Consider the following 15,800-nt stretch of genomic DNA (forward strand, 5'->3'; position numbering starts at 1 on the left):
CTCCCTTCCCCTATGATCTTCTGTTTTGTTTCTTAATTTCTACATATGAGTGAAATCATATGATAATCGTCTTTCTCTAATTGACTTTATTTCACTTAGCATAATACCCTCTAGTTCCATCCACGTCATTGCAAATGGCACTGTTTCATTTTTTTTGATGGCTGAGTAATATTCCATTGTATATATATACACCACATCTTCTTTATCCATTCATCTGGCAGTGGACATCTGGGCTCTTTCCATAGTTTGGCTATTGTGGACTTTGCTGCTCTAAACATTGGGGTGTAGGTGCCCTTTTGAATCACTATGTTTGCATCCTTTGGATAAATACCTAGTAGTACAATTGCTAGGAGGCTTCTTTTTCTTAGTCCTTCAGCACTAGGGGAAAACAGGTAAAGAGATGGTAAGGAACTGGGTCCCTGGGGGAAAAGAGGGGGTCATGTGACCCCAGCATCACCTACAAATCCAAAACCCAGGCCTTGAATGCCATAACACTTCTGGTGTATGTGTGTATATGGTGATTGGCTGGAGTCTTTGTCAAACTACCTCTACACACAGACACACACACACACACAGAGCACACACAACACACATACACACATTCATAAATTGCAAGAAGGAACAAAGATCTGATTTTCCCCAGCCCCTCATTTTAATTTCTGCTTCCTTCTTGCTGTTATGTGGTGCTTAGAATTTGTCTTTGACAGCATATTTTATCACACCCTGCCTTTCTTTTATGACCACAGTTATTAGCTGTGTATACATTATATCCCCTTTCCCTCCAAAAATTGTGGTTTCTTTGAGGATTAGGACTTTTCTTTTACTTATCTTTTATTTCCTATTGTTCCCTGTCCTGTGTTTTTTATCAGTTGATGCTCAATCAGTTGCATGTGTCTCAGAGCCCTTTGAATCCTTGTCCATGTTGCCTTTTTTTCCTCTCACCTTCCTCTCACCTGTTTCGGGGAGGCTGTGGTCTGCAAAAGGACACCAGGCACTAGCCTAGACATGGGGAGCCCAGACCCACATGCCTGTGACAAGTCTTAGGTGGTGGAATTGGACTAAGTCTCTCTGGGCTGTGGTTTCCTCACATAAAATGAGAGGCTTGAACTAATTAATGTCTCTGTTTCTTTCCATCTCGAATACTCAGTGATATTCTGTGATGGATATATGCTTAGCAAGGCATTACTCAGAGAACTAAGTAAGTTAGGAAAGATTCCATTATGCTACCATATTAATTAACTCAACGATATTTATTGAGTGCCTACAGTGTGTTGGACACTGTCCTGGTCATTGGGGATCAGTGGGGAGCAGAGCGGATATGATCCTTATCCTCATGGAGCTTATGTCTTATTGGGAGAGGAAGACAATGAACAAATAAACACATAGAATAACTAAAGAAGGCTGTGGAAGAAGCAAGGACAGTGGCTGGGGCAGAGGGCGAACCTCAAGGAATGCCTGTCTGGGGAAGGCACATTTAAGACCATCCTGATACGTGAGAAGAGTCCAGCCATGTGGAGAGCCAGGCATGGAGTGTGCAAGCAGTGAAGAGCCATGCAAAGCCTTGTGGGCAGGCTGCAGGGCAGGAGTGGGGGGTGGGGGGAGGTTTCGCAAAGCCACGTAAGGCCACACAGGTCCAAGGGAGGACGCCATGGGAGGGTTTGTGGCAGTGAAATGACCATGCACATGCCAATATATCATTCTGGATGCTTCATGAAGGGGAAATGGCTCATTAGAGGAGCAAGATTGGAAACCAGGAGATCTGGTCGGAGATTTGTAAATGGCTTATGTGGGAGATGACATGGTGGCAGGGAGGGAGAAAAGTGGATGGGTTGGTAATGACCTTGTAAGTTCATCTGATAGCCCTCGATGATGGGTGGGGTGTGAGTTAAGGGAAAGGGCCAAGGAAGCTTTTAGGTTTCCATCTTTGGTGATGTGGTAGATGATGGTACTAATAATTCAGAAAGGGGGGGTTGGGAGGGCTGGGAATGGGCATTGGGAGGCATGAGGTGGCCAGGAGGTCTTCTGTGTGGCCCTCATTCCCTGAAACAGGTCCTTAACATGAATATCTCATTCTCTCTTCAGAGAGAATTTCCAGAATTCTGAATTCTGGAAAGACCTTGTTTCCCATATTTGCTTTTAAAAATAATTTCACTTCAGGGCGCCTGGGTGGCTCAGTCAGTGAAGCGTCCGACTCCTGATCTCAGCTCAGGTCTTGATCCTCAGGGTCATGAGTTCGGACCCCACATTGGGCTCCACGTTGGGCATGGAGCCTACTTAAAGAACAATAATTTCACTCCAGAGATATGTACTATGAGAGAAGAAATGCAAATGGCATGTGAAATGTAACCTTCCCAGAGGTAAGGTAATAAAATAAAATAACAAGGCTTTTTTTAGCCTTTCAACTTCAAGAATTGATGACCCCACCGAAACTTGGCATGGTAGCTGTAGAGCATGGATGGGGCTTCAAATTCCAGTTCTTCCATTTACTTTCAGAAGCTATTTCACTTCTCTCTGCCTCAGTTTCTTCATTGGTAAAACGAGGTGATGATACCTAGCTAGAGGATTGTTATGGATTCAGTGCAACAAAGCACTGAGAACAACACCTGGAAACAGTAAATGCTATTCAAGTGTTGAAAATGTATTTCTCATGTTCAGCAAATGTTATCCAATTAAAAAATGCTTTTGAATCCCTACTCGGTGCCAGCCACTGCTCTAGGCTTTAGAATAGAGTGGAGAACAGAGGAGCAGGTGACTGCTTTCCCAGAGCTTATATGGGATGAGGGGAGGCAGATAATAAACAGGGAGATAAACGTAAGGATCGGGTAATCTTGGGGTGGCAAGAAGGGTGTTCTCAACAGGGTGACCAAGTGTCCAGCTTATAGTTGGCGTCATGGCATTCTGTCTGGTTTAACATGCTTGAACTCCCCAAAGTGGTCCAGTGACCTACAAACACGTGTATGTGAATGTTCTAGTATCTTTACTTGTAGTTGCCCAAACCTGGATATAACCCAGATGTCCCCCAGCTGGAGAATGGGTAAACACTGTGATACATAGCATGGAAACTTGTTTAGCCATAAAAGGGAACACTGAGAGATGCAACACTGTGGTGAATCTCAGATGCATGGAAGAAGCTAGATACCAAGTCTGCACACTGTAGTTACGTTTAAATGACATTCTGGAAGAGGTGAAATCATAAGAACAGGAGCCAGATTATTGGTTGCCAGAGGCTGGGGATCACGGAATGGTTGACCTACAAAAGGGCTTGGGGGAGTTTTTAGAGCTCATGGAACTGTTCTGTGTTTTGATTGTGCTGGTGGTGGTCACAGGACAGTATACTTTGGCAAAATTGCAGAACTATGTAGTAAAAAGAGTGAATTTTACTGTATATAAATGATACTTTAATTTTAAAAATTGGAAAAAATTCTTAAGCAAGAGAAAAGTATCCCTGTTTGAATGGTAAATGATCTGGTCATTGTAGTTATAAAGTTTTGAGAGAGAGGAGATGGAGCCAGAAATAGGAAGAGCGAGGGATAGAAGGAAGACTGAGAATGTTTTTCTTGAGAGCAGTATGTATTCATTTCATTTCAGGGCATCCATTAAGTGCCAGGCCCTGGCATATAGTCTAGGCACAGAGGATGCACCTATAAACAGAACAACACCCCTCTCAGAGCTCAGAGTTGTGTATTAAAATGCAAATATGCATCCCTGTTTACACAGTGCTTCTACCTTTAGGAATAGAACCCAAGATAAGGAGGGCATGTGATGTGCAGCTGATGAATTGTTGAGCACTACATCTGAAACTAATGATGTACTATGTGTTGGCTAATTGAATTTAAATAAATTTAAAAAGGGAATAGATCCTAAGAAAATAAGGGGTTCAATAAAATAAGCATTGAGCAATTTTCCATGAAAAATTATTTTAAAAGGCAAAAACTGAAAACAACTTAAAGTCTAAACAATAGGGAGAGTGGTGGGTATATCATGGTAAAAGTGACCATTTTTTTAAATGATAAAGAATATTTATTACATGTATTTATGTGAGGAGGTGTCCATGACAAGCAAAGTGAAAAATTGGAGTTATAGAACTCATTCCCTGAGTATAAAAAATCTGGGGTACTAAATGTCAAACTCTGTTCTTTCAGTGGAAGTAAGGGACTTTGGTATATTTAACTTTTTTTTTTTATACAAGGTCCTTTTTTTTATAACTGGCAATGTAAGTATTTCCATTTTGGAAAAAAAAATCACTCAAGACAAAAACAAAACAAAATAATTATTAAGCATAATAGGCAAGAAATGAACACCTTGTATTTTCTGGGTGAAATTCTGTCCTGGAGGGGAAAGATACATTTTTTAAAGGGGAAAACAAATACTTTTTGTAGGTAGATGCAAATGAGGCTTATTGTAGAGAAACATGTTGTGTTTTTATTGGAGAAACTTAGAATATCAATTTAATGTTTTGCTTAAATGTAAGATTGATCTAACCTAGGAAAGTCAAGTTGTCCCTTGGCTCTCTATAAAGGGGCACATAGCACCATTTCATTTATGTGTGTATTCTTCTTCACTCTTTTTACTGAAGTAATATAAAAATAAAATAGCCTCTGCTACGGGAGAAAAAAATCTATTCTTTCTGAGCACAGTCTTGTTTCTATATTCAAATAAAATGTGATGTACTACTCATGTCGTGTACATAGATAAGGAGAGTAAAGCAGGCTCCAGAGAGCTCTTATATTTTTACATGAGTCTGCATGCTTTCACAAAATTCAGCACCACAGATAGCTACAGCATCCCTGAACAGTATTTACCATTCCTCAACCAGCAATTCAACTTTCAACCACATTGTGGTGAAACAACTTGTAATGCATTTGGTCTGTTGTGCATCACTTTTCAGGATACCTATACTTATGCCTGTTGAAAATAAACGTAGCCTTATGATAGAACTAAGAACCTGGCTATTGTTATGTAATTGCAATTGCAGAAAATGCAGAGGAACGATTACCATGGAACTTTTTAACGAAGACGAACACATTGACTTGTAGGTAAATATTTGCAAGTAACTTCACATAAAATTAGCCTATTAAATGTGGTGGAACATTTTAGACCCCAAATATATGGTCCATAAAAATGTCAACCGAAATTCGAAATTTTGGGATTTTGACTTTTCTGCATTGTTGTTATATTTAATGATAAATACTGGGTTCCTATCTTATCCGCTTCCCTGTATCCTAAAGTTCTGAAGGATAATTTATCGCATGGTAGGAGTTTCAGCTGGAGCTTCTTTGGCAGATAAATTTTATTAAGTTGGATGGAATTGCATTTATATTCAAAGGCACAGCGCTTGAACATTTATATGAAAATTCACACACTGATAAAGCATTCCGTAGCAGACCTGGCAGCTAAAGAAGGCTGTGCAGCACTGTTTTTCAGTCTTTTAAAACCCAGCCCCCTCTTTAATAGCACGGAAAGCTTTATTTTAAAATTAAATATTATAGCAAATATAAATCAGATAATGATGATCAGAATGTATTTTTCTACATAATCTCCCCTGAATATTCTGGTACAGCCCTCCTGGGGTGAGGGTGACTAATCAGTTACTCAGCTGGGAAGGGTGGCTTTCGAATCTCTATCTTAGAAGACTGAAAAGAAAAAAAAAAAATAAAGCCTGTGCTGTCCTGAAAGTGATTTCAACATTTGCCATTTTGAGCTCCAGTTGAGAAGAGATTGCTTCATCCCAGGTGCCTACTACGTGCAAAGTCCTGTCCCAGACACTGCGTGGGAAACAGATGTGTCTGAGCTGTTTGCCTCCAACCTAGTGAGCTTATAGTTTAATAAAGAAATGAGACATACATATGTAACCGTCATAAAAGTAAGACACATGTAACCAATAAAAAGGCACACTTAACTATAATAAAATAGGATATACATAACTATAATTTAAAAAGCATAGTTTACTAGTGCTAAAAGGAAAGATCTGGGGATTCGGGATGGAGACACAATGTCTAGCCTCTTCACCTTTTGGGGAGGGGAAAGGGAAAATTTAGGAAGCGTCTTCACAGAGGAGGTGGCCCTTGAGCTCCGAAGGTGAAGCTGTTGGGTGGGGGCGTAATTTTAAGTAGAAGAGTAAGAGGGATTAAGTCAGGAAGCATATATGGGCCCCGCATTCATCAGACCTTGAATGTCAGGCTGAGAAGTTTGTCATTCAGCCAGGTTCACTCCCGATCGTGTTAGGGGGTGGCACAGAGGTGGTGGGTCTGCTGAGTTTCTCTATCTGAGAATGCCTTTCCTGCTGTGCTGGACAGAACAAACACGCTAACAGGAAACAGAAGTGCAAGATGGATGAAGAGATTGCATATGAGCATGAAGATGTTATCAGTCCACTTAACGATTCAGACATGTATACGCATTCAACTGAAAGAGTTCTAGATGAAGTGGTCGGACCCATCATTGGAGACTGTGAGCTGGGGAGAGCTAAAGCCATGCCTGCTTGATAAAGATGGGCAAAGACATTTTGTTTGTTGGCAAGGGGACGATGTAGTGCTCAAACCACATGCTGGCAAACCTGATGCTGAGCTCATGTTGGATTTTAAAAAGCATTGGCAATTGTTGGGTTATGAGCACCAAGAAAAATGAACAGAGGTCCCTGGGAAGAATGTTTGGTAATGTGTAGAACAGGCTGCAGTAGATTTCTGCACTTTTTTTTTACTCTCTTTCTCCGTGGGAAGAGAGACCATGTTATAATTATTTCAGCAACACGTTCGATAAAATTTCTCCCCTTATAACATTCTTGTGGACAATGTGGAGACGTGTAGTAACTGCAGGGCCCGGTGGGTGGAGGGGTGCCTGTGTGAACGTGCCCATGGAATGCTGATCAGAAGATGAGAACCATCATGGAGTGACTTCTCCCTGGCGCTAGGTGCTGCTGCTTTGTCCCCTGACCCATTTTGCTGACACTGGTATCAGTGGAATAAATGATCATCAGGAAGGCACATGTACCTTTTGGAGACGGTATGAAAACAGAATGGATTGCACATATTTCGGATGAACAATTAAGGATTAGCCCCAAAAAGTTTTAAATAGGATAGAACAATGGACCTAGACCAACAAGATGAAATTCCAGAGGGACATTTTTATGGTCCTACCCATGGTTGAGAAAAGCCAGTTATGGATTTCTAGGATTGAGTCTCTGTAGTTTTTTTCAGTGACTCATATAGTACTCCGGCATTTTAATTGATGATATGGAATTAACAGGGCGATCCATGTGGCCATGGGAAAGGCCACTCTTAGTTCACGTGGCTAGAGGTGTAACTAAGTGAATGGAGGTCTTGCTTTCACAGGACACTGGATGATGCCCCTAGAGCTAGAGTTTTGTGTGCAGCTATGTGTATCCTGTTCAGGAGGGACTTCAGGCTCCCTGGGGTGTGTATTTAGATGGTGGGTGTTTCTTCCTTTTCCTTTTCTCTCTGGGGTAAGGACGTGAAAGCACAGAGAGGGTAACATTCCCAAGGTCAAGCAGCTAAGAAGTGGCAGAAAAAACAGTTGGGAGACTTTGAGTTCTTTAACAAAGAGAATAGGTTTGGAGGAGGAAGGGAGCATAGTAGCTCTTTACAGATACCTGAAGGGTTGTTTCTGGTGGAAGAAGGATTGTGTTGCACTGCACTAGAGAGATGGGTCTCCACTCTGGGCTGGTTTGATGGTGGTTCTGCTTGGAGGGCTGACGGGCTGCGAAGAAAGCTGATGGACCTCCTGACACTGGGGTTTTCAGCCTAGCAGTAGGGGTGATCCTTGGAAGGCTATTAAACCTCATGTAGACTATGAGCCTATAAAATCTTTAAATTACTTTTGGAGTTAAGTGGTGGATTTTTTCCAAGATAAAATACCATTTACCTCTAAGGTCATCATTTGTAACTTTTTATAGTGACAGATGTGAAGCACATGAAAATTGCATGCCTCACTCTGGGAATATGCACCTCATGGAGGGGGGCGGTTAGCACAGTTGGTTGACATATTTGTATTTCTTATTTAATCATACAGTCCTGAATTTGTAAGATCATGTTTTGTATTTTGGGGAAAAAAAATCTTTATCTTAGAAGGGTACCCTGGATTGAAGTCCAGATCCAGAAAAAAACAAAAACTTGTTCATATTGACCCTGTGACTGACTTCTGGCCATATGATGGAGCCCTAGGGGCAAGGTGTGAAGCCTGGGGAAGAAAGGAAAGAAACAGGAAACATTACCTCCTGTACATAATTTTTGCCTTCTATAATTGAAGAAGGTTTTTAAATGCTTTTCTTGCATGAGCTTTCTCTCCTTTTTTGATTTCTGGTTTTGCTTTTCTGTTCTTGGTCTTTATGATAGTGTCTTTTCCTTTTATTCTTACTGTGTGATCTCTACAATTTCACCAATAGACAGCTTTTCCTTTTAAAGCTTCCACTCTCTGCATGGATTTTACTTTCCTGTTTCGGTCCCTGCACTGCCACTTCTTAGCTGTGTGACCTTGGGAATGTTACCCTCTCTGTCCTTTCATGTGCTTTCCTTCCAGAGAGGAAGGAAAAAGCAGGGGATGTTAAGGTCTATCTCTGGAGGCCATTAGAAGTATTAAATAGCTTAACTCAAAGTTAAAGACTAAACAAAATTATAATTTAAAATTTATATTAAAATTTACAAATACGTGTTTTAACTGAGAATAATTCTTGGCCCCTAGGAGGTTCTAGCTTTCCATTCCCTTACCAATGAGTACCATTCATTGCTCACTGACAAAAAAGTATCTATTATGTAATTCTTTAAAAATTAAAATCAATTCTTTCTAGCAAGAGACAGATTTGACACTTGTTTGTCATTCTCTAGCAATCACGTTGTGGATTGCAGTGTACGATACTCTGGTTTTGTTCATTGTTGTTGAGAAGAACTCATTTCTTTCTTTCTCCCAGCCTTGATAATTCAAACCTGAGGGCCCTTGGTCTCATGCTTATAATTCTGCCCACAGAGAATTAGAGGCACTCCCTTTCTTTGGATGGCCCATATTTGTGGGATTTCTTGCTCTCTCTGGCTTTCTGGGATACCTGCTTTCTGATCCAGAGGACACAGTATTCTTTTAAACTGCTGTCTTATTGATTTGCGTACATGCTTTTTATATCTGTGCCTAGAGGGCATGTGTATCTTCAAGGAAAACACTTTTTAACTTGAATAAAGAAATAAAGATAGGTTCACGGAGAATCCCTTCTGTGTCAGGGAACTGAGGCTAGGATCAGACTATGAGCATCTTGGTTAGGTCTGAGGGCTGTATTGGGGTAAGGCTGGACCCAGGGCACCCCTGGCTTACTGAAGACAGACCTGGAAGAAGACAGAGAAGGAGAAGAGGAATGTGGGAGATAGGGATGAAAGCAGAGGATGGGGATGGGGACAGTGAGTGCCACAAGGAAGGAACAGAAGAGCAGGTTGGCAGGGAACGAAAGTGCCTGCCCCTGTATGGGTGTGTGTATTTGATAGGATTAGATGGACGTGGGAAAGGAACAGAAAGACCCAGGTCAGGATGTTAATGTGTCTTGGGGTAAGGGGAGAAGGGGCAAATAAAACACAAAAACCCCAGCTTATAGGAAATTATCTCATTTATGTAAAATTGCATGCTTATATAATAGATGCAAAAGAAATGAAAGAAAAAAAAGCCTTATCAGCTAAGGTTTTGGGGGATGCCAATGGTAGGGTGTCAAAAGAAAGATCAGGTTAGGAGAGGAGGGGGTTGGGCTGGAGAGGAGCATGGAGGTACCTGCATATTATTGGTGATTTTTCAGTCCTTTGTTCTCAGGTGTACGTCATGTCATTTGCTGGGTCACATCTGTCCCTATGTGTATGTGTATATACATGAATATGTATGTCTGTATGCACGCACACATAGTCTTTAGAATAGATGAAGTTACACAGTAAACAGTGATGAAGGGAGAGAGGCGATCCGCCACGTAATGTACTTTGGCAGAAACGTAACATCCTCCCAGGTAGTATGTACGTGTGTACTCATATGTATTTGTATGGGTGAGGAGGAAGGTGTGCAAGACTTCAACTTTGAATCCCCACTGGGGGAATTGGGGATGGAGCAGAACCTTGTTACTTTTAAACTCTCCCATCCCCAGTGCCTAATAAAATGCTCTCACAGTAGTGGATAAACCAACGCTAGCCTTGAATTGAGTGATTTACTAATCATCTGTGAATTGACTTTGATCGAAATTTAAATACTGTATTAGATTTTAAGCTCTTTGAGGGCAGAAATAACATTGCTTTTCATCATTCATTCATGTGTTCACTCACTCATGCTACAGATACATATTAAATACCTAATACATCTGCTAGGTACTGAACAGTATCTTCTTCAGTGTCTAGCGCATTTGAAAGGTTTTTTTAAAGTAAAAATATAGGATGTTGTGACGGTTCATCATAGATGGACCTAATCTATTCTAGTGGGTCAGAAAGGCTTCTTGGAGGAAGAGGTATTCATACTGCAAACTTAGACCACAAAGGAGTTAGGTAATGTTGGGAGAAGAGTCCACATTCCATGCAGATGGAAAAGTATGTGAAAAGGCCCCAAAGCAGGGAAGGAGGTGCCCAGTAATGTGAGGGATGAAGACAGTGTGTCTGCAGCCCAGCGAGTAGGAGGATGGGTAGTAGGAGGTGAGGCTGGAAAGGTATGTAGGGGCTGGATCATGCAGGCCCTGAAGGCTGGGATAGGATTTCCTCCACTTATTTTGAAAATTTTCAAACCTATAGAACACTTACAGGTGTTGTAGAGTGGATCACCTAAGTTTGCAAATTATTATCTTTTGGCACAGTTCCGTTTTCTTTTTATCTCTCTCTCTCTCTCTCACACACACACACACACACACACACGTTTCTCTTTGCTGAGCCATTGGAGAGTAAGTTACCATGTGCCATGTCTAAAAGCATGTCATGTTTAAAAGCATGTGTCTTCCAAGAACAAAGAATATCTCTGATATATTCACAATATTATCATAAACCTGAGAAAGATAACATTGATAAAATACCTTGACCTAATGCACAATCCATATGAAATCTTGAATTGCCCCAATAATGTCCTTTGCTAGCCTTTTTTTTTTTTAAGAGAAAGAGAGAGAGAGTGGGGGTGGAGAGGGCAAAGGGAGTGGGAGAGAGAGAATCTTTTGTTTTTTTTTTTTTTAAGATTTTATTTCTTTGACATGGGGGGTGGGGAGAGCAAGAACAAGCAGGGAGAGTGGCAGGCTGGGGAGAAGCAGCCTCACTGTTGATCAAGGAGCCCAAATGTGGGGCTCAGTCCCAGGACCCTGGGATCACAACCCGAGCTGAAGGCAGCCGCTTAACCGACTGAGCCATCCAGGTGCCCTGGGAGAGCGAGAATCTTCAGCAGTTTCCACGCTGAGCGTGGATCTCACCACGTTCAGGCAGGGCTTGATCTTACCACCTGAGATCATAACCTGAGCCAAAATCAAGAGTTGGACACTTAACTGACTGAGCCACTCAGGTGCCCCTAACTTTTTTTTTAAATCTAAGATCCTGGTCAATGAGCACACATTGTATGTGATATACATTGGCATTTTGGCGGTAGGTTTAGGCCAGTTATTTTATAAAATGTTCACCAATTTTAATTTGCCTGATTATTTCCTCATGATTAAATTCAAGTTGAACATTTATAGCAAGAATACTACATAGGTGATGTGAGGCACTGAGAACTACCTAATATCAGGAGCACATGGGATCAGTTTCTGTTATGGGTGTTAAACTTGATCACTTGGTTAAGGTGGTATCTACCATATTTCTCTATTGTAAAGGTAAAATTTTCTTTTTGTAAGAAATAAAGTAATCTTGGGGTGCCTGGGTGGCTCAGTTGGTTGAGTGTCTGACTCTTGATTTTGGCTTAGGTCATGATCTCAGGGCCATGAATTCGAGCCCTGCATTGGGCTCCATGCTGAGCGTGGAGCCTGCTTAAGATTCTTTTTCTCTCTCCCCCCTGCCCCTCCCTACCCCTGGCTAACGTGCACCTGCACTCACTCACTCTCTCTCTCTCAAAAAAAATAAGTAAATAAAAATAAAGTAATCTGGAGAATGGTACCGATTCTGTGAATATCCTGTGCCCCAATAATCTTTCACCTGATGTTTTTAGCAACCACTGGTTGCAAGATAATTATTACTTTGGTGATGGAAAAATGGTGATTTTTTTTCCCTAACAGTATGATTTTTCTTATGTTAGTTGGTGGTATTCTGTGAAGAAGAGCTTTTCCTTCTCCTCCAGCCTTTTAAATCAGTATTAATATGAACCTGTGGATTTTTAAAATTTGAATTTAAGATTTAATATGTTTAATAATCCATTTCTAACATTAATCATTTTTATGTTTAATTTCCTCATATTTGGCCAGCAGGCGCCCTATCAGAAAGGATTTTGAGAAATTTATGGACTGAGTGAATGAAATAATAATATCAAAGTGATGAATAAATCTGTATTTTCCATACTTTTTTCTCCTGAGAATCTCTATTTGTCAGTGCCAACAACATGATTTTATTTTTATTTCTCTCTAGGTCTTATGGACTAATTGGCTCTCATTCAGCAGGAACCTAACAGAGAAGTCATCCCGCTGTATGTCAAAACAATGCTTGGTTTTAAGACTGCTCCGAAAATGATTAAAGTAGTATTGCAATGTGACATTGTCAGGGGGCAACAAGCAGCTTGAGAATTTCCTATTACTCAAATAGCAGCTTGAAGGAAGCTCCTTTCCATTAAGTAGGACTGCATGGCCAGCAGCCCCCAGTGAAGGGTGGAAAATGAGCCTCCCAGTGGCTCCGAAGAAATCATGTTACACTCAGTTGCGGGACAACAGAAATGGAGTGAAAAATAATAATGAGAGTATCCTAGGTCTGGGAGATACAAATGCCAATCAAATCATGTTGGAGGTCAGTTCCTCTCACGATGAGTCTGAGACACGTGACCGGGCAGATGAAATTGGAAATGCAAATTCAAGCGAGCCAGAGAACAGTACCCATTTCAATAAGGAATTTCACCAACTTCAGGGCTTTGGGAGAGGATCGCAGGCTGGCCCCACCAGCCTGAAAGATTTTAAATTTTCTTCGACCGTCCACGGAGGACTAAATGAAGAGCACATGGTGGAGAGAGGCACAGATATCCTACAGACCCCTCGCAGTGTTCAGGGACCAAGTCTGTCAAGTTGGAGGAACATTATGGCGGAGGCCAGTCCAGAGGTTTTGGCTAAAAGGGATGCTGAACTTCCCCGGCATGCTCCTAAGGATAAGTTGGCAAAGACCCTTGACAATGAGGAGTTGAGAAGGCATTCTTTGGAAAGGGCAGGCAGCTCTGCTGTTGTCGTGGACATGCCCACGAGGGAGTGTGGCGGGAGCCTGACCTGGCAGCGTCTGCAGCCCATGCAGCTCGACTCCCATGAAGCCCCACGTCAGGAGCCCAGTGGTGGGGAGGGGCCACAGAGGATGTTGACCGCCCCCTCTCTAGGGGCAGCTCTTCCTCCGGCTGACAGTACCTCAGAGGGAAAGAGTGTGCGTCATCCTAAACCATCTACCTCAGCAACCAAGGAGACCACCCCCTCAGAGACCCACATGGAGGGGGGACATGGACCGAAAGATAGCAATGAGAGCACCTCACTTTCTGCCCATCCAGAGCCTGGGCTGGATTCACCTCCAGCATTGAAGGGAGTCCTGAGTAAGCCAGAAGCACAATTAGGTCAGGGAAAGGGAGAGCTCAAGCCAGAGCTGAAATTTGTCCCGCCCAAGGCTGTGCAGGAGTTAAAGTCAGTCCAGGCCGAGGGTCTGGGATGCCCCAAGGAAGGTAGCATGGTACCCCTCGAGAGAAAGGAGCCGGGTGGCAAAGCACAGCAGGAGGCTGCCACCAGTGCCCTTAGCCTGTCATCACACAGCAGTGGCCACCACCTTGGTGTGGGAAGAGGCAGGAGTGAGCAGGACAAGAGAGCAGTCTACCCAGGTGACGAGGGTTCTCCTCAGAGCCCCCCCACACCAGGCCCTGCTTCCTTGGGAGCTGCCGAGAAGCAGCCCACTGGCAAAATTTCATCAAGTGCGGCTAGGAAGTTGGGCGAAACGGCATCCAGCAGCATTTCAGCAGGTGATAGGCATGGTCCTTTTATTCCTTATGACCCACCTGACAGCAGGCCGTCAGATGTCAGTGAGGAGAGCGCACTGGACAATGGGAACATGGACAGTGCGGCGGTTTGTACTTCAGATCCTTCTGTTGGAGAGAGCAACACTGGGGTCCCGGAGCCCCTCGGCCCTCAGAGCAGCAGCTCAGAAGTAGGGGACAGCAAAGAGATCCCTCCATCTGTTGCAGAAGATAGGAAGTTCCTAGAAAGTGCAACTAAGACTGAAAGCACCCCAGGGGGAGCAGGTGCTCTTCTCAGTGGCCTGGCACCCCTCCATCCAGAGACAACTGTGAATGTGACCCACCAGCCTCCACCACCTAGTAGCAGTGTTCAGGACTTAGGCGCATTAGGTGCGGATGCCAGGGCACCCTCGGCTGCCGCACCCCCCACCGATAGTGCACGGTTGTTGAACACCCCCCTGAAAGTGCCTGACAAGAGCACCTGCCCCAGTGGGATCCCCGAGCCTGTCTTCCCACATTCTGAGGACACCCCTTCCTCCCAGGAGGGAATGGAGGACCACCAGGTTGAAAAAACAGGAGAAAGGATAGAACCCAAGCCCATCATTCTGCCCAAGCCCAAGCACGTGAGGCCCAAGATCATCACCTACATCAGGAGGAGTCCTCAGGCCCTGGGCCAGGTGGACCCTTCGCTCGTTCCCGTGGGGCTTCCTTATGCCCCGCCCACGTGTACCATGCCTCTTCCCAAAGACGAGAAGGCAGTGGGTGGTGAGCTGAAGCCGTCTGCCAACCTCTATGAGAAGTACAAGCCGGACTTGCAAAAGCCCCGGGTCTTCAGTTCTGGGTTGATGGTGTCTGGGATCAAGCCCCCAGGACACCATTTCAGTCAAATGAGTGAGAAGTTTCTGCAGGAGGTAAGAGAATGTCATTGTGATATGACCTTTAAGGCAAACAGTGTAAAGTTTGTTACGTGTTTTCAGTGTAAACTGTGAAACCAGAATATCCTCTCTCCGCACGTGGCGGATTTTGATGGATGCACGTGTGTGGAAACGGATGTTCTTACCCAGAGGGGCTTCTAGACAAGTGCGCATTTTGGGCCAGAAGAGCTTGATGATTGTGCTGAGGAGTAGTTAACACCCAAGGAGACTCATTTAAATTCCACTCAGCATAAAACGGGCGAGGTTAGATAAACATGCACTTAAATTGGCTTCCATGTTTAAATAAGTCAGCTTAAGTCTTTTCTAAGCCAGATCAATGGGGGGAGAAGCCCAAAATAAATATATTGTTCAAATTGGTGAGACTTCATCCTCTCAAGGGGAGTATTTTCCTTACGGGAGGCTCTCATATTCATTCATGGGAAAACCACAACGAATGGCAAATCGCGTGTTAGGCATGTCTTTGTTTTGAGTCAAAATAATAATGACAACTCACATTTAGTTGAGCACCTACTCTGCCTTGAACCCACATGACATAACATTTCATCTTTATCAGTCTTCACTAGTCCTTATAGTGATTTTCTGGAGGTTGGGATTACAGTTTTTATCATTGTATAGATGCAGAGGCAGCTTTGGAGGGTTTGAGCAGCTCAGTTAAAGCCACAGAACAAGGACAGTGCTGAGGTGCTCTTCCCCCCTCCCAATTCTGTCACTGTGCTGCCCCTCTCATTTTTTTTAATAATTTTTTTTTATTAT

The 15,800-nt window shown here is 43.1% G+C and overlaps 1 protein-coding gene across 1 annotated transcript in view; it reads left to right on the top strand.

Annotated features, from left to right (window-relative positions):
- MTUS2 (microtubule associated scaffold protein 2) overlaps positions 1–15,800 on the top strand; it is a 640,692-nt gene that overhangs the window by 257,724 nt on the left and 367,168 nt on the right. The window contains exon 6 of the mRNA XM_034665023.1: positions 12,552–15,023. Within this exon, the coding sequence (XP_034520914.1) occupies positions 12,795–15,023 (2,229 nt within the window). The 5' untranslated portion in view covers positions 12,552–12,794. The remainder of the gene's footprint in view (positions 1–12,551; positions 15,024–15,800) is intronic.

Source organism: Ailuropoda melanoleuca, chromosome 7, assembly GCF_002007445.2.
Source record: "Ailuropoda melanoleuca isolate Jingjing chromosome 7, ASM200744v2, whole genome shotgun sequence".
Lineage (NCBI taxonomy): Eukaryota > Metazoa > Chordata > Mammalia > Carnivora > Ursidae > Ailuropoda > Ailuropoda melanoleuca.